General features: G+C 38.2%; 1 protein-coding gene across 1 annotated transcript in view; it reads right to left on the reverse strand.

The window, feature by feature from the left end:
• Positions 1–22632, reverse strand: part of SCN11A (sodium voltage-gated channel alpha subunit 11) — an 80445-nt gene that overhangs the window by 13029 nt on the left and 44784 nt on the right. The window contains exons 16-23 of the mRNA XM_041734234.1: positions 20933–21046; positions 20083–20197; positions 17702–17856; positions 14582–14755; positions 9822–9923; positions 9075–9344; positions 8348–8401; positions 5225–5366 (exon numbers count right to left, since the gene is read on the reverse strand). Of these exons, the coding sequence (XP_041590168.1) occupies positions 5225–5366; positions 8348–8401; positions 9075–9344; positions 9822–9923; positions 14582–14755; positions 17702–17856; positions 20083–20197; positions 20933–21046 (1126 nt within the window). The remainder of the gene's footprint in view (positions 1–5224; positions 5367–8347; positions 8402–9074; positions 9345–9821; positions 9924–14581; positions 14756–17701; positions 17857–20082; positions 20198–20932; positions 21047–22632) is intronic.

A 22632-nucleotide genomic window follows, 5' to 3' on the forward strand; every position in this document is an offset into this window, starting at 1 on the left:
TTTAATCCATTTTGAGTTTATTTTCACATGTGTTGTTAGAAAGTAGTTCAGTTTCATTCTTTTACATGTAGTTTTCCAGTTTTCCTAGCACCATTTATTGAAGAGACCCATTGTAGATTCTTGCTTCATCAATGTTTTATGGTTTTCAGAGTATAGGTCTTTTGCCGCTTTGGTTAAATTTATCCCTAGGTATTTTCTTCTTTTAAGTGCAATTGTAAATGGAGTTAATTTTTTAGTTTCTCTCTCTGCTATTTCATTATTAGTGTATAGGAATGCTACCAATTTCTGGGTATTAATTTTGTTTCCTGTACCTTTGCTCATTTATTACTTCTAGTAGTTTTTTGGAGGAGTCTTTAGGATTTTATATGTGTAGTATCGTGTCATCTGCAATTAGTGACAGTGTAACTTCTTCAACAATATGGGTGATTCATTTCTTTTCTTGTCTGATTGCTGTGGCTAGGACCTCCAGTTCTGTGTTGAATAAAAGTGCAGAGTGGATATCCTTGATTCTTCATCTTAGAGGAAAAGCTCTCAATTTTTTCCCACTGAATATAATGTTAGCTTTGACTTTTTCAAACATGGCCTTATTATGTTGAGGTATGTTCCTCTAAACCCACTTTGTTAATAGTTTTATCATTAATGAGTGTTGAATTTTGTCAACATTTTTCCAGATATGTCTCCTGAGGCAAGGGAAATAAAAGCACAAAAAAAAAAAGTTATCAAGACTACATCAAAATAAAAGGCTTATGCACAGTGAAGGAAATGATCAACAAAACAAAAAAGGCAACCTACTAAGTGGGAGAAGATATATGCAAATGATATATCCAATAAGGGATAAATATCCAAAATATATAAAGAACTTATACAACTCAACAATCCAGTTAAAAAATTAGAAGAGGACCTGAATAAACATTTTTCCAAAGTAGACATACAGATGAGCAATAGACACATGAAAAAGTGCTCAACATCATTAAACATCAGGAAAATGCAAATCAAAACTAAAATGAGATATCACCTCACACCTTTCAGAATGGCTAAAATCAAAAACACAAGAGAGAACAAAAGAAACCCTCATGTACTGTTGATGAGAATGCAAAATGATTCAGTCACTGTGGAAAACAGTATGGATGTTCCTCAAAAAATGAAAAATAGAAATCATATGATCCAATAATTCTACTACTGGGTACATATCCAAAGAAAATGAAAACACTTATTTGAAAAAATATATGCACCCCTATGTTTATTGTTAGCATTATTTATCATAGCCAAGACATGAAAGAAACCTAAGGGTCCATTGATGGATGAATGAATAAAGAAGATATGGTACACACACAGAGGAAGATTATGCAACCATAAAAAAGAATGGGTTTGTGACATGGATGGACCTAGATGGTATTATGCTAAGTGAAATAAGAAAAACAAATACCATATGATTTAACTCATATGTGGAATCTAAAAAACAAATGAATAAACAAACAAAAAGCAGAACCAGATCTTTAAATACAGAGAACAACAGATGATTGCCAGAGAGGAGGGAGGTGGGGGATGTTAAATGGTTGCGGGGGAGTGGGAGGTACAGTCTTCCAGTTATGGAATGAACAAGTCAAGGGAACAAAAGGCACAGTATAAGGAATATAGTCAGTGATATTATAATAGTGTTGTATAGTGACAGATGGCAGCTACACTTGTGCTGAGCATAGCATAACATATAAACTTGCCAAATCACTATGTGTATATCTGAAAGTAACGTAATATGTGTCAGTTATACTCAAATTAAATAAATAAGTAGTAAACAATCTGATTGGCAAAGGACTTCAGTAGACATCTCTCTAAAGAAGATATGCAAATAGCCAACAAGCACATGAAAAAACGCTCAACATCAATAGTCATTAGGGAAATACCAATAAAAACCACAGTGATATACCACCATACTCATTAGGATGGCTACTATCAAAAAAAGAGAATGCAAGCATTGGTCAACATGAAGAGAAATTAGAATTACACTGTTGGTAGAATGTAAAATAGCAGCTTCTGTGGAAAAGAGTACAGTGATTCCTCAAAAAAATTAAAATATATTATTACCATATGATCCAGCAATTCCACCTCTGGATATCAGGGTTTCAAAGAGATATTTGCATACTTATGTTCATAGCAACTTTTCAAAATAGCTAAAATGTGGAATCAACCCAAATGTCCATCAACAGATAAATGTATGAGCAAAGTGTGGTATATTACATATAATGGAATATTATTCAGCCTTAAAAAGGAAGGAAATTCTGAAATATGCTACAACATGGATGAGCCTTGAGGACATTATGCTAAATGAAATAACTCAATCACAAAAGACAAATACTGTACAATTCCACTTATATGAGGTACTTAGAACAGTCAAATTCATAGCAAAAGAAATAGAATGGTGGCTGCTGAGGGCTAGGGAAAGGAGAATGGGAAATTATTGCCTAATAGGTGTAGAGTTTCAGTTTTACAAGATGAAAAGAGTTATGAGGATGGATGTTGGTAATGGTTGCACACCATTATAAATGTATTTAATATCACGGAACTGTACACAAAAAAATGGCCAAGGTGGTAAATTTTATGTTATGTATATTGTACCACAGTAAAAAAATTTGTGGAAAAAAAAAAAAAAGCAGCCTTAGAAGTTAAGATTGTTTCAGGATGCCTGGCAGATAAAAGTGTCTTCAGTAATTATACTCATCATGATAGTTTGTATTAATACTATTATTCTGAGACTGTCCTATGTGTGTGTTGGGGGATAAAACAAAAACGATTAATTACAGAAAATTTTTATACTATTATTTCCTATGCCCGCGAGAATCAGTTTTCTCAATGTGGAAGAGAAGAGATACAGATTATTATTAGAGAAGAAGTTAAGTGAAAACCTTGTAGTTCTGAACTTGAATGACCAGTATTCATATTTCCACATACATTTCCTTGAAGTCCTAAATATGACATAGCTCTGTCCGCTGAAAAAGCCTTGAAGCAATGACAATGAGCATTCTGGGTTGTGATCCTGAAATACCACCTCCCCACCCCATCCCCAGAAAAACAAAACTCCTTAGAGAAATGGCTGATTCTTGATCTGGCATAAGAATGGTATCACTTAGCCCTGGAATATCTTGTCACTTCAGAGATCAAGGAATCTGTCAAATGGGAGGACCTGATTTTAACCCTGACTTAAAAAGAATATCAGTTGATCAAAGAATGAATAAATATTTTAAGAAAATGAAAGACTCAAGGAAATTTGAACATCGACTGGGATTTGACATATTTAGAGAATTCATGTTAAACTTTTTAGATGTGATCATGGAATTATGATTATCTTTAAAAAGAGATATATTTTGAAATACCTGTGAGTAAAACAATGTTAGATTATTTGCCCTATTAAAAAATCTGGTGGCATGATTGGATAAGGGTGTAGATGCCATAAAGATGTTCTTAAGTCAATAAACGTGATGGGTGACTGGTCTTTTAGGTTCATTTTAATATACTCTTATGCATGGTGGAAATTTTCTGCAATAAAAAGTAAAGCAAAACAAAACAAAATGCCATGGCCTGATCAAAACAGTGATTTCAAATATAAGCTTCCATCTAAAATCAAAGGCCTGACATCCAAATTGCAGAGATTGATTGCAATCAAGCTGCATATTACAGAGGTGGCTCTACAAAGTGCACTTCCAAATAATAGCAGCAATGTAGTTACAGAAGGACAATGAGTGAGTCTCCCAGCAGACAGTTAAGAAGGCTGATCGGCACCAGGATACATTTTGGATAGACTGCAAGAGTTCAAAAAAGATTTTAAAAAGCCATAAAGACAATTAGGAAAACCAAAGGTGAATATTTAGTTACCCCATTTTAGAATTTTGGGATTCAGTTCCTACATGAAAGGGAAGACGTCAAAAAGGACAAGATTAGGAATCTGACGCAATAAAACCACTAAAGGTCTATAAATAAAAAATGTCATTATAGACATATAAGAAGCAAGTCACAAATTAGACTTAATATATAAAAACATGAGAAAAAGATGACAATTTCAATTTTAAAAAAGAGACAAAGGGAGAAATACAGCCATTTATCTGTGAAAAAGTATAATCTCACAAATGATCAAATAAATTAATATAAAACAATGAGATGACACTTTACCTCAAGCTAGAAAAAATAATAAAAATTATAAAAATAAGAATGGTGAGAACATAGTGTATAGGCATAGTTATATCTTGCAAAAGGAGAGTACCTAGTACAGCATTTCTGAAAGGTTACTGTAATGCTTTAAATTCTAGAAATGTATCCTGAGGAAATAATCACAGATATAGAGAGAATTTTAAGAATGTTCATGATTGTTTTAGAAGAGCAAGAAATTTAAAAATGATCTAAATGTTCAAAAAAGAAGGGAATGATTAAGACAAATTATTATTTATCCATCATATAGGAAGCAATTTAGTCCTGAAAATTCTTATAACAAAGATGATTTCATCACATGGGCTCATAACTAATGGGGAGGAGGGGAAGCTACAAAATCATTATCAGGTAATCTCAACCATGTACAAGGAATACATACATATTTAGTGAGAAAGTAACTAGAAGAGATTATGTCAAAATGATGAGTTTTAATCTAAAATTGTTATAATTTGGTGGTCACCTTATGGGTGATTAAAATTTTTTAAAATCTTTCTTCGTTTTCCACATTTACTACGGATACCTTATGAATTATAGAATCAGAAAAAAATAAACATCTGTTTATTACAATGCATGAAGAAAAATATCTCCCCCCGAAAGCCTGCCTTCTCCTCAAACATCTTTCCAAGTTCAATAAATCTGCTGAGACTGGTGTGCTATAAGCCAGGACACAAACTTTCTGGGAAAGGAGAGTTTTTCTTTTTATCCTGAATAACAAGGTACCCTTGAAAGGTTACTAAAATTTGACTATAGTGTCATAAATACTAATCCTGGTACTTGTTTTTCTGTTAGGGTTTAACAATGCCTTCTGTTTGAGGGTAGAATGGAAAGTAAAAACGATGACTTAATAAAACCCAGATGTCCTCAGTCTCTTTTCAGCCAAATCTTCGAGGATCTTCCCCAGGTGGCCTTGTTCCCATGCAGATGATAAAGGTTGCACCCTTGCACAGCAATTCAGATCAGAACTGTGTTCCATTAGAGCCCTTTGGAAAAGAAAGTTGAAAATACCAAACCAGGACAACCCCCATACTTATCTTTTTCTGCTGTTGGTTGAAGTTGTCAATTATAACACCAATAAAGAGATTCAGAGTAAAGAATGAACCAAAGATGATAAAAGCCACAAAGAAAAGGTAGTTGTATGGGCTTTCCTCAAACCCTGGCTGTTGTTCTTTCTGTTAGGGATTTTAAAACAAGAAAAGAAAACAATTACTGGAGAAAATTATAAGCCTTCTTAATAATTTATCTAGAAGACCAAAGTATTTCTCAGCAGTAGTGTTAACTACTCAGGCTTGTGAAAACAGCCCTGGCCCCTGCAGGGAAGACCCTCTTTCAGTTTCCCCTAGAGGAGCTTGACTGTTACCATGCAATGGGGAGGACATGTGACAAGAGGGGTAGGCCTTTTCTTCTAAGCAATGGAGAATCATGAAAGAGTTGTAAGAGAGGAGAATGGCATAATCACAGATGTCCTTTGAGACGGTTTCTAGGATGTCTGTATGGACATAACTTGAGGGAGCCAGACTGGAGATGAGGCCTCTGGAGATGGGTCACAGTCTCTTCAGGCACAAGTGACTGACTACCAGCTCTTGATGAATGACAACATCCTTCATGCAGAGCCCACTGTTGTATTTAGTCTGTGCTTGTGTCCGTCACTCTTGAATTCCTAGAGCCTAGCATACTTTGTGACATGTAGATTCTCAATATATATTGAATGAATGTTTGGATGGATGGACGGGCAGATGGATGGATGGACAGATGGATGGATGGGTGGATGGATGGATGGATGGATGGAAGGAAGGATGGATGCATGAGTAAATGAATGAATAATCAAGCTATAGAACAGACACAAAAATGGACTTTAACCAAGTTCCCCCAACTCAAAGTATGGCCAAAAGCATCCAAAATCCCTTTTATCCAAGTTCTTCACATTGTTATTGGCTTTATGCAGTTTGGGCATAGCTGGCAGGAGAATTTTTCTTTTCTTTCTCCAGATCACATTCAAAGATAGCTATGAGTGTTGCTAGCTCTGTCACCTGTTGAATGTTTTTATATTTGTTTTTCAAAACCTACCGTATAGACTAATGTAATAAAGGTAATATTTGAAAATATTTTTGTCTTTGCCTTGAAGAGTACATGACCTTAGTCCCAGTTGGTTTTATATGCTAAGGGCAGGCATTAGTACAGAAACGATACAATGGAAAGAAAAAATCACTATCAGCATCTGACATTTCAAATAAGACTATGTAGGCTAACAGTCCTACAAAAGGAGGTTCAGATAGGAAGAGGAAATGACAAAAGCTCACCCTTCTTGTACCTAGGGAATTGCCAGAAAAATAAAGAGAGAATATCAGAGCCATGAGATATGTGTCCTGATTCTCTCACTTTGGGTTTATAGAAGGGACTTGGGATTCAGTAAACTGAAGGGAACATGGGAGTACAAAAGAGGGTATTCTAGCTCAAATTACTCCACAGGCAGGATTACTTAAGAGGCTAGATGGAGTTGCATAATTGGACAGAGAGTCTCAAATTTTTCAGTTTTCATGAGGCTTGGACATGGAGTTGATAGCCTAGGCCTGCCATGATGGGCTTTTGGCAAGAGTTAGGAGTAGACTGCTGGATCAGGGGACCATGTAGAGGACATCACAGAATCAGTGTTTGAGGCCAGGATGAACTAAGTGGGGAGAAAGGCCCATGGTTTTACCAATATTTGAGACCAGCAAGATTCTCTGTGACTACACAGACAAGGGCATCATTATGCTAGAAGCCAGTACATACACACCAACTATAATGTCCCAGGACCAGCATCAAGATGGGCATCCCTCCACATACCTCCACCGACCGTCATTCACTCAGGGAACATATAAGCCACATATCTCTTCATGCATACATCTGCATAAAATTTCCTCCCCATCTCCTATCTCCACCTCAAGGCACATGGATGCCTTAGGTAAACTAGGGTGAAGGTCATATATTCAGAAGACAAAAAAAAGCACATTAATATTTTAAAATACTGTCTTTGTTATAAATTGGCTCTACTACTACTACTATAACACTTCTTGGCGTGCATGGGTGGCTTGGTCAGTTAAACATCCAACTCTTGACCTCAGCTCAGGTCTCAATCTGAGTCCAAGCCCCATGCTGGGCTCCACGCTGAGCATGGAACCTACATTTAAAAAAGGGGGGGGGACACCTGGGTGGCTCAGCAGTTGAGCGTCTGCCTTCGGCTCTGGTTGTGGTCTTGGGGTCCCGGGATCGTGTCCTACATCGGGTTCCCCGCACAGAGCCTGCTTCTCCCTCTGCCTGTGTCTCTGTCTCTCTCTCTCTCTCTCTCTCTCTCTCTGTCACTCATGAATAAATAAAATATTTTAAATATATATATTTTTTAAAACCCCACTTCTTATACCACTTCTGCTGCCACTACTAGCTCACATACCAAAGTGACTCTGTGACTCTGCAGGCATCAACTCTGCAGACTCTCAGACAGAACAACAACATGTGTGTGCTGACAATAATAATAATAATAATAAACAATGCTGATTCTATTCTTGGTTCAGCCATTTGCTTACTCCATGGTTTTGGGCAACACTCTTCCTTTCCAGTTCTCAACTTTCCTGACTGGGAAATAGAAATAGACTAGATGGCTGAGTACTCCTCCAACTCTCAGAATCCATGATAACATTTTACTTAACTAGAATTTTACAGTTGGCAATCACTAGAAACCCATTTAGTCTCTGAGCCTAGAGAGGTCTCTCTTATAGAGACCCTAGTCCAGGTATAAGGTTTTCCCAGAGTTCAGGGCTGTACCCTTTGAAATTTGGTTTTTGCCTGGATACCCATTTGGAAAAGAAGTGAGAGAGGAAAATAAAAGGCATTCCACAATTCTATTGCTTCTGGCTCCATCTCCTGCAGAAGAGGTTTCTCCCTGGTCACTATGGAGAAACAGGACTGGATTTTGGAGCAAAATAGGATGTAATACTAATGAAAGGGTGAATAAGAACATCTTTTATCCCTATTTTATAGTCATTGTCCCAAGGAAAAAAAGGCAAAGAATGCTGGCTGGTGAAACTATGATGTGGGATGTTCTAGACTATCTGTGCAGTCATGATATCCCTGATTTGACCATAGCATTCTAGAACATGGCTCAACAAAAGCTTACCCCTCTGGAATCGACAGCTGCATACATAATATCCATCCAGCCCTTAAATGTTGCCTGTAACAAAAGTAGAGAAACATGAACACAATTATAGACTTGCTATCAACAGACAAGTGCAATACAACAGCAAGCAAGGCTCACTGGGCAGATATATATAAGATAGAACTGAATGTCCAGAACAGAATATCTAGATAAAAGAACACTAGAAGGGAATTCAAAAACAGGTGTCTTGGGTTTTTTTCTTCTTTGTTTGTACAAGATAAATTTTTAAAGGATATTTCTACATTAAAATTTCTAGAGAAGTTGTGTAACAACTGCTGGAAAGAGCCTTTTGAGACTTTCCTGATGCCATATGTTTGCACCATATGCCTAAGACCTGGCAACTTTGTCTTGACCAGGGAACTGACTTCCAACAGAGAACTGCTGCTAATGGTGTGGCTTAGCATCTGAGGCTCTAGTCCTCTTTGGATGGAGCTCTGGAGAGTAAGGCACCATACAGGACAGAGTGATATGTACAGGGGCATTGCTTGGGGGTTGAGGATCAGTAGACAGTAAACTTGGAGATGCTTAATGGGGAACAATTCCAGAGGGCATTGGCTTCCACATGAGGAATTGGGATTTGATTCTACTATCTCAGTGGAGTCACTGTATTTTTATTAAACTGAGAAATGATTTATGCTTCTTTAAAGGTTTCTCTCCTCAGAGTGAAAAACATACCAACAGCACTTACCACTTGCAGCAGGGCAAGGTAAGCCATTCCCACATTGTCAAAGTTGACTGGAAGGTTGACCCAAGATAAATTTCCACCTTCACATTGACTTTGATTCGCAATAGTACTGTAATTTATAACTGAGTTTATATCTGTTCTATTAATGCATCTTCCAAATTTTCCAGAAAAGAAGTTTACTCCCAGGATACAAAATATCAGCCAGAAAATGAGGCAGACAAGCAAAACATTCAGAATGGCAGGTATGGCACCTATGAGAGCATTGACTACCACCTTAAAAAAATAAAACAGAAGAAAAATATAACAGATGCATGGGATTCACCAAGCTCTGGATCTCAGGATAGGCTTGATGTGTGAGACTGGACCTCTTAGAGCTCTGTCTTTACTTTCTACCTCCAACCCCCCAACCATGCATCCTATGACAAGCCCTGCTCTCAGCTTCACATACATAATGGATCCTTTCTATTGTCACTAAGGATCACTTGAGAAGTGTCCTCTGATGACAGTGTTACAGACTTATGGGACACCTGCCCTAGTATGGAAGGGAAGCCAGAGCTCATCTTGGCTACCACAGAATGGATGCTATACCTTAAATTTTTCTCCATCTCTCAGATTCTAAGCAGTGGACTAGATGAGAAGGAGCCCAGGAAGAGCCTGGCAATTTAAAGGAAGCCCAGCCAAAGAAGAGCAATTGGCTTTTCCACCTCTCCCTGACAGCTGACCTTCCTCCCATCTGCCTGAAGAATGTACCTTCATTCCTTGGAACTGGGACAATGCTCGCAAGGGCCTCAGTGCTCGTAGGGTCCGAAAGGACTTCAAGCTCTTTAAGTCAATGAGACTGGTCACAGAGACCTGGTGGGAAGAGAAGCCACAGATAGTATACCTGACTCGGTTTCCAGAGAAGCCAGTTGGGGGCTGGTAGCCCTCATTCTGAGAGGCAGACACAGGGTGACTTCAGTGGATTATTCAGAAACAGAAAGCAACCAGCCCCTGCTGGAAGTGGGAGGGCCAATGAAGAAGCTATTTTTCTCCGAGATTGCCAAAGCTACAGCCCATAAAGGTGAGGACAACGCATTTACATTATCTGTTTAATGAAAGACAAAGAAAAGCTGAGAAATTGTTGTAAGTTAAAGGAAACCAAAGGGATATGACAATGATATGTCACTTGGGGTTCTGAACTGAATCCTGGATTAAGGGGAGGTGAGGGAAGACCAGGGTGGATGGATAGAAAGAATTAATCATAAAGGACCTTGTTGAAACAATTGACAAAATTTGAAAATGGATATTTTTACTATTGAGTCATGTTAAATTTCCTAACTTTGATCATTGTGCTGTGACTGTGTGAGACAATATCTTTTTTCTTAGAAAATACACACTAGAATGTTTAGGGATAAAGGGATGTAGTGCCTGCAACCTAAGCAGTTCTCTCCAATGAAAAACAGAGAGAAAATAACAAAGCAGATGGGGTGAAATGTTATTAATTGGTGAATCTGTGGAAAGAGTATAGGGGGTTCTTTACACTATTTCTTGCAACTTTTCTGTGAGTTTTAAATGATATAATAAGTTACAACGAAATAATAAATTGTTTGCTAATATTTCCCTTCCCTCATATGACTCCTTTTTGGGGAATACGCTGAATTGAAACTCAACAAATACAGTGAGTTTGAGTTGAAGACCACTATTTGCAGATTCCAGTCATTCGTACTGATCATGCAGAGCCTTCAGAGATTCAACTTGGAAGAGGGGCAGCTCAGCAGGATAGGAAGTGAATTATATGACTGACTATGCTGGTATCAGAGTCCACTATTGTCTAGCATCATTCCCCTACCAATTCATTGTAGTAGTAAAATACTACCAAATTGAGAGAAATTAAGTGAGTCAATATGGCAGGATAACAAAATTTTTAAATTAAAAAAAATCACCATCAATTCAAAATGCTTTTAATTATAAAGGTCTCCTAAAATAGGCTTTCTGTTTGTTCTCTTGTTTATAATCACATTGTCTGTTGGGAGAGTTAGATCTGCAGGTTTTCCACAAATACTCCTACCTTGTTCCTAGCCAGAGGGAAAAGGATGGCGCAATTTAGCAGTTCCTCTGGCTTTACCAAATAACTGTTATGCTGGGTGGGGAAGAAGCATCCCTAGAAGGACACTGTACACCTTTTCACCTGGAACCTTATCCCCAATCTGTGTTCCACCAAACTGGGAAGCATTGATGAGGCTTGCAGACATAAAAATAGCCACATTCTTACCCACGCTACATACAGTATTCTAAAGGTGGGAAGTTTTCTGCTGGTTTTATCTTTTTTTTTCTAACTTGCATTTATTACTTTCTACTCTTTTGACATTCACCATTCTGATATACACATTCTTGTGGCTAGTTCCTTTTAACTGTTATAAAATATTACAGCATAAAAATATTCATATTTTATGGATCCATTCCCCCTTGGTGAATATCTGGGTTATTTCCATTTCTTTGCTGTCCAACAAACTGGACAGATGTATGCATTTTTCCTGCATACATACACAAAAGTTTTCCAAAAATGTATAATTAGAAGTGGTATTTCTGGATAACAAATTGGGTTCACTTTTAATTTTACTTAATAATGCAAGATCTTCCCTAAAATAACTGCACCTATTAAGTTGTTAGCAGTGATTAGAAATTCCATTTTCTTACATCTTTCTCAATATTGGAGATTACTCAACTTAAAAATTTTTGGCATTCTGATGAATAACACAAAGTCTCTCATTTTAATATGGACTTCTATGCTAACTGGTAATAAGGCTAGTGTGTATTTTTTCATATATTTCTTAGTAACTTAGCATTCCTTATGTGAATTACCTGTTTACATCCTTCTCCCATTCTTATACTGAGTTGTCTTTTTCTTATTGATCTGTAGAGAGTTTTTATATACTATAGAAAATAATTTTCTGTTATGCATATGGCAAATACTGTCTCCAGGCTCTAGCCTGTTTTTGTAATTACAATTCTATGAAATAAAACACCAAAAGTTTTACATTTCGATATAGTTGAATTTAGGTATATTTTTTATGGCTGCGTTTATATTTTTCTACTTCAAAACAATAAAGATCATTTTATATAATGTTGATTAACAAGCAACATAAAAGGACTATTCATGGGGTGCTTCGTGGCTCAGTTGGTTGATCATCTGACTCTTGACTTTGGCTCAGGTCATGATCTCAGGGTTGTGAGATCAAGACCCATGATGGGTTCTGCACTAAGTGTAGAGTATGCTTAGGATTTTCTCTCTCTCTCCCTCTCCTTCTGCCCCACCTCCTGTCCCCACTCACACTCTCTCTAAAATTTTTTTAAATGTTTTAAAGTATTATTTACATATATTCTCTTATTTAATCTGCACAATAATGTTCTGATTTAAGTATTATTATAGATCATGTACCATGTAATAGAAAAGGAAAGCTGAAGCTCAGAGTATTAGCAACTTGTTTCAGGTGGAATTGGGATTTACACCTTGGTCTATATGATACTAATGCTAACAGTAATCGTGAACCATACTTATCAAGTGCTTTCTCTGGGATTTATAAAGATAAATGATTATAAGATTATTTCTTTTCTTATTCTACTCATTTTTATTCCATTCATTTTGTTATCAAAATTATACTTGCCTCATCAAATAAAGCTTGCAAGCTTCCTTTTTAAATTTTTTTGTAACAATTCGAATAAGGTTGGGGTTAACTGATTATTGCAGGCTGCTATAACAGAATATAATAGCCTGGGTTGCTTATAAACAACAGAAATTCATTTCTCACAGTCTAGAGGCTGTGTAGTCCAAGATCAAGGTGCTAGCAGAATCAATGTCTGATGAGAGATCACATCCTGGCTCATAGCCAGTTTTCTTCTCCTTATGTCTTCACATGACAGAAGGGGTGAGGAAGCTCTGTGGGGTCTCTTTTATAACAGTGCTAGTCCCATTCGTGAGGGCTCTGCCTTCATAACCTAATCACCTCCCAAAGGTACCACCTCAAAATATGAACACACTGGGGGTTAGGCTTCAACATATGAATTTTAGGGGATGCAAACATTCAGTATATAGCACTACTCCTTGAAGGTTTTGTAAAACTTGCCTGTAAAATGATCTGGGCCTGGTGCCCTTTTTTGACAGTATGGTGTTGAACTACTGTTTTGATATTTTAAATGGCTATTGTTAGATTTATGTCTTCCATTTGTCTCTGTTCTAATTTGGGCAATTTGTAGCCAACACTCTAATTTTTTATTAAGGTGGACTTGTCAAAAGAAGGAAGTACTTTACCTAAGGATACACAGAAAGATAGCAGACAAGTTAACTTTAGAATCAGTTTCCTGAGTTTAGGTCAGTGGACCACAGGTCCCTAGAATGGAGATACCTATAATCTGTCCACTGTGTTATGGGTTCTTCACTATACTATAAGATAACAGGTGCAAAGTGATTTCCACCCTGGAAAATGATAGAGTTGACAGACATGTGGATATTTTTATTCTTTTTTATTATTCCTGTTGGAGCTCCCATGGCACTGATACCTTTCTAAAATGCCTGAACCACGTGCCTCCTTGTGTCCACCAACAACATCAACATTATGGTTCTCCAGTCAGTATGTTGACCACATGGCTTATGCTTATGCATTTGTCATGTCTACTTTTTAAATAGCAGGGACAAAGTCTAACTAATTAGCACTTGATACAAAGGATATAGATGTTAAAATCCAGGGCTTCACAGTGAGGCTTACTGAGTTTGAGTTTCATGTCCACCACTTCTAGCTAGCCAATCTTTATATGTTTCTTAACCTCTCTGTGACTTAGTTTCTCCCTGTATATATGAGAAAAAATAATAGTACCTATCATATGGAGTGGTTGTGATAACTAAAAGAAAGAATGCTTATGAAGCCTATGGCAAAATTCCTGGCACAGAGAGAGCACTCGATAAACGTGATGTACTCTTATTAGCCTTAGCATCACACAGGCCAAGGTGTGAATCCCAGCTTTATTTGAAACAAGTTGCTGACCATCTGAGCTTCAAGTTTCCTTATTTGTTATGTGGTATGTGACGTGTAACTCTGCTTAACTCAGAACACTGTTGTGTGGATTAAATGAAAGAATGTATGTGAATATTCCTCTTATGTTGCTTGACAATCAAGATGGAGACCAGCCTAGTCTGTTGGCTGCTGACCAGAAATCTCAAGAGAAAATAGAAAGTTGGAAGGAGAAGAGTGGGATGCTCAAATTTATTCTAGGTATACATCAGATATAAGTGGTGGATGAATGCAATCATGGAAAGCATTAGGGTAATGAGAATATGACGTGCAGTGTGAGGAATGAGGTGCAGAACAAGCAGGGATACTGATGGATAAATGACAACTACTTACAAGTACTGTGAAGAAAAAAAATTTTGGAGAAGTACCCAAACAAGGCACACAGGAAAAGCAGCTCCCTTATGATATTTTCCCCTCCCCTACCTCAACCCCTGCCTGCATGGAACACAGAGATGGGAAACTTACAATCACAATGATGAAATCGAGCCAGCACCAGACACTGGTGAAATACTTCCCAAATCCAAAGGCCACCCATTTTAGACCCATCTCCAGGATAAAAATGTATGTGAAAATATGGTCAGTACAATTAAGTAAATCTCGGATATTGGGTCGTTCCTCAAGGTAAATATCTTCAAATACCTGAAATGATAAAGCATAGCCATAGGCCAGGTTGAACATTTGCTTAGAATTACTTGCTTCCTTACTTTTCAGTTTTTCTTCCTTATTTGAATAGACTAACATCTCTTTTGGTGATAAGGTTTTGCTCAAAAGGTATTAAGAATGAAATTTCCCAGTGGAATCAATTCATTGAGTAAGTAAAACTGGAAGAAAGAATATTCTATTTCTAGACTTCTATTGCCACAATAGCTCCCTAGGCTCTCATCATTGACCTCTGAAATACGAAGATATCTTCCTACTAACAGATCACACAATTTCCTTGTCTTCCTGATCCTTTCAACTCTTGCCAACAATATCTTGCCAACTTTTCCAGAACCACCTAGTGGCACATTCCATCTCTTTTATCCTCCTAGTTACCTTATTGGCTCTATTCAGTGGCTCTCCATTGCTCATCACACCTTAATGCTAAACACCTTAGTCCACACTCTAGATTCTGCCAACCCTGAGGCCAATGATCTACAACAGCCTTACCACAGTGCTCCCGATGTATGTGCCCATTTTTTGTGTACCAGGACATGCAAAAGTTGAGGAAGCTCTGGGCTAGAGCTTCCAGTGTAGATTACTTTGAATATTAAATACATGTTGAATGTGATCATGAAAGTGAGACATCCTGTCTTCTGGAGAGTCCCTTTTTCATTGTACATACAAACATTCCCCTCATCTTAAGTGTGTATGTGGTTCTTTAGGGTCTATATAACTAGGGTAGAAGCTGTCCTTTGGCCTTTACAGGGTTACTGAAAATGAAAAAAGAAGAATATAAGGGTCCCTGGTACTGAACCTGTCAAGACATTTGGGCAAAAACTGAACGCAAGAAAGAAATTGGTCCTGCTGTTGGGTACGAAGGTAATCCTATAGCCTCATGGCCCTAGGGAAAATAAATGCAAAATAATAAAACAGTCTAACTTCTAACTCCCAAGTGGGCTCTTGATTGGAGAAAACACTCCACCTCAGTTTGGTTGATATTTTCTTTGGAAATTTCCTTCTTCCACCAAGACAATTAGGTGCCTGTTCTGCATGGCCCCTATGTCATCCACTGCTTCTTTGACTGTATCATATGGCCCTGGTCTATAATTGCTTGAACCGCATCTGTCTTTCCTACTAGACTCCACACTCCTGGAAGTTAGGGACTTGTCTGTGTGCCTTGAAGAGAGACAAATCTGAATTGTATTGGAAGCTCATTTCCTCTCTCACCTTGGAGGCTGAGCAACAAGCTGTCTCAGCAGATCTGAGTTTGCTCAACTGAAGAGTAGGCTAATATTGGCAACTGAACTTTGGAGTCTCCCACATTATAATGAGACCATTTCCTCGTCCAGAAAGCTCCCGTTATTACCCAGTTGCCTGGACCAGAGCTTCCCAAACTCTAATTAGAGTCCCAAAGCACTTAAGTTCTGTGGGTCTAGGGCAGGTCCAAGACTGCATTTCTAACAAGCATTTAGACTGCTGATCCATATACCACATACAGTGGCAAGGGACTAGATCTTTCTTGTCTCCATTTGTCTACAAATAAGTTAAGTGAAACAGGACCTGAGTCCTCGTAGAACCCTCTACATTGTGTGTTCAGTCTTGCTCTGCTCAACCTACACTTGCCTCATCAGAAGCCATATGAGACCAAGGAGGATGGTACCACATGTCCCTGACCATCTGACAACACCATGCTTTCCCACTGACTAGCCCATGGTTTGGTAGACACCTATTATCATTTGTGGAATAAGTTAAAGAATCCTATTACTTGAATAAGAGTAAATAGCCAGTGAAAATGTAAGTACTAGAAGACTACAGGGACTCCTAGACCAAGGATTAGCAATAAAAATTAATTAAGAGAGTTCTCTGCAATGGTTTAGAGAAATTTACTTTTTTTTTTTTGCTTGAGAAATAATTTACAGTGCATTAAGTATATAAATGGAGATGTGTGCTGATCATAGGCTCTGGTGGGTCCCAGTGTGTGCTCAAATCCTTTCACCTAGAGATCACACAGGTGTAAAGCACTAACCAGGAAGGTAATGGTGAAGAAGCAAGACATTTCCTTGTACCTTCTAATTGTTAGCAACTTACTATGAAATGTTCTGTGACTCTAAATCAAAAAGGGGAACCTAAGTGCCATTTACTTATGCAACAAATAGTTTAGTTCTATATTATGGCCATTTTAAGGGAATATAAGATACAAGAGGAGGGAGGGAGAGAATGAGAGAGGAACATGTAGATGATAAGAGCTACTAATAGCTAGTTATAGTTATAGCTATAGCTAAAGCTATAACTCAAGTAGGGGAAGCTAAGAGAGGGCAAGGACCAAAAGGTGAGGAGAGAGAAGGAAGGAGTTTAGGACTATAGACTATGGAGGCATGGATTTGGAGTTATTTCCAAACCTCACTGGGACACACTACACCTTGACCTGGAAGGATCTGCTCCGTGCATAAAGCAGTATCTATTTGACTCTTCTCTCAAGGGGCCATGACCGATGGAAAATGGAAAATGCCGACAACTTATTACATCCTAATCCAATCTCCCTGTAGCCTTCTCCCTCTAATGTTCTACCTTTAGGAAAGCAGCATTATGGTTTTCCAGAAAAGAGAGGTAGGAACATTGCTGTCTAGAGTAAGAAACATTTAAGATACAGTGAAAATGTCTAGAAATTCTTCAGGAATGAGAGACAGGCATGGGATTAAGAGCTAGACTCCAGGAGCCACTTTAAAGTGCTGATTTGAGTCATGACTCCCTATAAGTAAATTTTCATTGGGTTGGGACTTCCTAGTTGGAGCAGGACTCCAGAAGTTGTGCAAAATCCTGCCTCAAGAGGGACCAGTAGCAGAGATCCCACTTCCACCTGGTCTCCCCGCATTAACAGCCCCATGTCAGAATGTAGCCCAGCCACCTGGCCCACAATGTCCCCACAAGACTGTGACAATTTACCAGTGCCCCACTGCTCAGCAGAATCACAAAGATAATAAAGCTCTCAAACCAGCTGTGTTTCACTATTTGGTAGCAGGTTTTCCGCAGGTTCCACCAAATGATCCAGGGGGATTTTCTCTTGTTCATGGAACAGCATGGGAAGCAGTGACCCAGGCCTGCAAGGAATGGGCAGTAGCACTATCATTAGTGTCTGTAATGAGCTGCATTAATCACCCTAACTCTTCACCCCTCCCCTGTGCATGTCCGTTAGCTTTGCAATTCTTCCCACTGAAGAGGTAGAGTTGTATTCCAACCCCTTGAATCTGGGCTCAGCCATGTGACTTGATTTGGCCAATCAAGTAGAGTTGGAATCACACATACCAGTTCTGAGCTTTAGCCTTGAGAGTCCTTGCATGTTTCCACTTGCTCTCTGGCACCATTTCCATAAGAAAGGAATATTTGGGCCAGCCCATTGGTTTCAGGAGAAGGGGGATGGACATGTGGTATAGAAGACAGGGCCCAGTTATGCCCAGGGGCCCAGTTAAGCCCAGGCCAGACTGGTGGACTCCCAGTCATTACCATTCATATGAATAAAGCCAGCCAAAATAAGCAGAAATAACCAGCCTAGATGAGTGGAGTCATGTAGAGGCATGTTTATTATTGTGTGCCACTGAGGCTTCATGGCTGTTTGTTGTGCAGCAATTTCTTTTGCAACAGTAAGCAGTGCCCTAAGGACTGAAGGGAAGAGGTAAGGATGGGAACAGGCTCTGTGAACTACTCAAACCACACTTGGAAGAATCTGATCAATTGTCAAGGTGTTTACACATAGCTGAGCATTTGACCTCAACACACACCAGCCTTCAGCTTGAATCACATCACCCTTCTCACCTTGTCTCCTCCACCCATCCTCCAAGTTCCATGGATGTTAATTTCATGGTGATTATAACATTCCATTCCTTTCCTCATCATCTTCCTAAACTACTATGAGGTCTCCTTAGTCTGACCCTGCCCTCCTCCATCGTTCAGAACATCAATAGGTTAATCTTCTGAAAAGGCTTTTATTCTTTTATGCCATTCCTCCCTTCTTCTAGAAACCAACTTTTCTTCTCTAACTTCACTGTTGACATCCTGTACACACCTCAAACACAGTCCAAATGTAAGTCAGGATAACTAACTGTCATCTATCTCTAACCTGACCTCTACCCCTATGGGCAGTTTGGGGACTGCTAAACAATCTGGAATAAGTTTGAAACTCATTCTTAGTGTCTGTTCTGAGACAAGTCTAATGTCAAACTTATGGAGAAATTTTTAATTTTAGATTCCTTCATTGATTTAAGTATCTATCTATCTATCTATCTATCTATCATCTATCTATCATCTATCTATCATCTATCTACCTATATTTGTTGAGCCCATAATCTGGGCAAGATTCCATTCTTACACTAGAGATACGTTATTGATTAAGTCACTGCCTTTATTTTTAAGGACCTTACAAGAGAAACAGACACAAATAAATTTCCCACAATGAATATAGGAGATAATAAAGGCAGATAGGAAGGAACCACTATATACACTTTATTGATTGCTTATTGTGTGCCAGATATTCTTCTAGGTGATTTACATTCACTCATTTATTTTTTTTAATTTTTTTTTATGATAGTCACAGAGAGAGAGAGAGAGAGAGGCAGAGACATAGGCAGAGGGAGAAGCAGGCTCCATGCATCAGGAGCCCAACGTGGGATTCGATCCCAGGTCTCCAGGATCACGCCCTGGGCCAAAGGCAGGCGCCAAACTGCTGCACCACCCAGGGATCCCCTACATTCACTCATTTAATAGCAAAATAATCCTTTACAGTAGATACTATCATAGCCATTTTATAAATGAGGCACAGAGAGGCTAAGTAAATTGAACAAGTCATACAGCTAGTAAATGAAGAGGCCAGAATTGAAATCAGGCAGTCTGGCTCCAGAGCCAAAGCTCCTAACTACAGTATTGTCCTTCTTCCAGAGAAAAATCTTGGGGGATGTGTTGAGGGTCTGGCAGGTCTCCATTCAACCCTGGACTTATGGTCATGTTCCTTTGGTCTATCATCTCAACTATATCCTGACAATGGATGTACTGGGGGCAAACATATTGGCCCAGTGGGATTTCCAGGAAAGTTTTCTAGAGTTTCTACCCTGGTTGTTAGACTATGTTAGTTGAACCCACCTAAAATCAAGAATTTCCTGAAATCTCCTTTGCCTGGGTCTGATAATAGCCCTAAGAATCTACGGATGCCCTCTCCTTACTTCTGCCTCCAACAGAAATAGAAAGAAGGAATCTATCAAATCACAGAGCTTCAAAGAATAACAGAATCTCATCCAAATATTCTGTAAACTGAATGCAGAAATACTTCCACTTACCTTTGGGAAAACATCGCTCTGGTTCTTTTTTGAGAACCATTTCAGTTACCCGCCCAAAGGGATCCTGTGGATCAATGGTGCTACATTCTGAGAACACACTGGCAGTATCAGACTTCTGCACATCAGAACAAAGGAAAAGGGGAAATATTTACCAAGATGGTCTCTCACCATGGTAGCACCTAATACCTTATTGTATGACTTTTTAGGAACGAAGCTAGCTAGGCAAAGGATTCTAGGTATAGGTGTATCTAGAAAGTGTCCCTCTCATTTGGTGATTTTTTAAATTCTCTGACTAGCCTGACTTTAGGAGAGAATTCTCTAACTGTTCTCCCCTGGCTGAGAAAAGGTGAGATATATAAAGACATGGTATCTCAACCTTTTCCTCCCTACAAATCATACCTCTGATATACTAATTAACTCCAAATAAGGAGGCTGGGTGATGAAATGAAGGTTAATTTACTGAGACTAGTTTTTAGCTCTCTCAATTCCTGGAATTATAGGTCTAGACTAGTGGTTCTTGTTGATTTTGCCCTCAAGAGACATGTTGACAATGTCTAAGGACACTTTTTATTTCACAATTGTGGGATACTATAAACATCTAGTGGATAGATGCCATGGATAGTGCTAAATATCCTACAACAGACAGAATAGCCAAGCACAAGATGGAATTATCATGTCCCAAATGTGATAGTGGAGAGGTTAAGAAAACTTGGCCTTTGATTAAGATCTGATTCTGGCACTTTGCTCTGCATTTATCCTGATACTTTAATCTTGATAGCCATAATGGCTATCTTGGAGAATGTGTATGGATAAGCTATATGTTCCTTCTGGAACACCCTGGGAAAATTACCTTTTGGGGATCTTGTTTTGACAAACATATGTCATCCTCAGAGAACACGTCAATTTCCACACTTTGAGCTCCTGGGCTGGTGGACTTCTTGGTCTCCTGATGGAATTCAAAGGCCTGACACTGAAAATCCCAGAGTAGAATTAATATGCCTCTTGGGCTTCTCACTTGAGATAAAACAAGTTTGAATTGTGACATTATTACTCTTTTTCTTTTTACTTTTTAAAACTGCTCCTGGAGAATCTCAACATAAAATAATTCTGGGAAAACTACTAAAGGAAACAGATAACCAAACTTACTCAAAAGTCATATAATCAAACAATATGGTTTTCTACAAAATTTACCTAATAATTCAGAGGTGAAACTTACTGTATCCTTTCACTTCAATGACTAAATGATAAATTACTTAATAAATGGTACTAGTATAATTAGTTATCCCTGAAAATATAACATAATGCCAGAATATAGTAAAAATAAAAACCATAATGATTTTATATACTGATATAAAAATAGATGAACAAGGGGATCCCTGGGTGGCTCAGCGGTTTGGCGCCTGCCTTTGGCCCAGGGCGCGATCCTGGAGTCCCGGGATCGAGTCCCACGTCGGGCTCCTGGTGTGGAGTCTGCTTCTCTGTCCTCCTGTGTCTCTGCCTCTCTCCTTCTCTCTCTACATCTATCATGAATAAATAAATAAATAAATCTTTAAAAAAATAACTTTAAAAATAGATGAACAAAAATGATATAAGACTAATTTGGAAATTTTTTTTATTCTTTGGGGTACAGAAAGTTGGCTTAGTGAAATAGAAAAAGATATAAGAGAAAAATGAAAATATATTACTTTTAAAAAATAAAAAATAAATTTTGTCTGATGACCTGCAGGTATATTCAAGACAGACATGAGAAGTCATGCCTTAGGTGAGGGTTTCATCCTAAAATCTGTGTGAGTATTCCTGTGACTATGACACAGTAAAGTCATGATTTAAGAACAATTCTCCCATTTGAATACATGCATTGATATATTACAAACACACACACACACTCACACACACACATGAAAAACAAGTAAATATGGCTACAGAACAGACACAGAACAGAAATATGAAATGGTGACCATTTAAAGCATGTAGCAGGTAATGGTGACTAAAAGTGTCCCATGTGAGGAAGAGAATCACAGCTATGTCCAAGGCTTGAAACTGTGGACTGGGCTGAGTTCTTGCACTTAAGAAAGAAAGCCAAAACGAGTTATGGCTAATGCTTGGAATTATAATTATACACAGCTGCATATCTAGGAAGCAGACGGAGGTACAGCCTCAGAAATAGGATCTGGGTAAAGGTCCCCACTGGATCTGAAATATACTCTGTGTCACTGTTAGACAAGAATCCCAAATTGTCAGTGTAAGATTTGGTTCTGCAATGGTTGCCCTAAGAAGGTTGATTAAAGATATCATAGAACTTAGACTGCAAAGACAGTGACAGATCCTCTCACTAAAGTTGAAATTTAAACTAACCCTCCAAAATATAGGAGGAAACAAACAAAATCAGTAGCCATAAAAATTAACTACTAGGTGAATTTACTTGAGGAAAAAATGAAATTAATATAATAATCTAAAGTGTCATTAAAATAAGTAAGTTTAGAATTTAATGAAAAAGATATGCAGATTTTCACTTCCTAGATGGCAGTATAAGGAGCTCCATGGACATGA

Source organism: Vulpes lagopus, chromosome 19, assembly GCF_018345385.1.
Source record: "Vulpes lagopus strain Blue_001 chromosome 19, ASM1834538v1, whole genome shotgun sequence".
NCBI classification, from domain to species: domain Eukaryota; kingdom Metazoa; phylum Chordata; class Mammalia; order Carnivora; family Canidae; genus Vulpes; species Vulpes lagopus.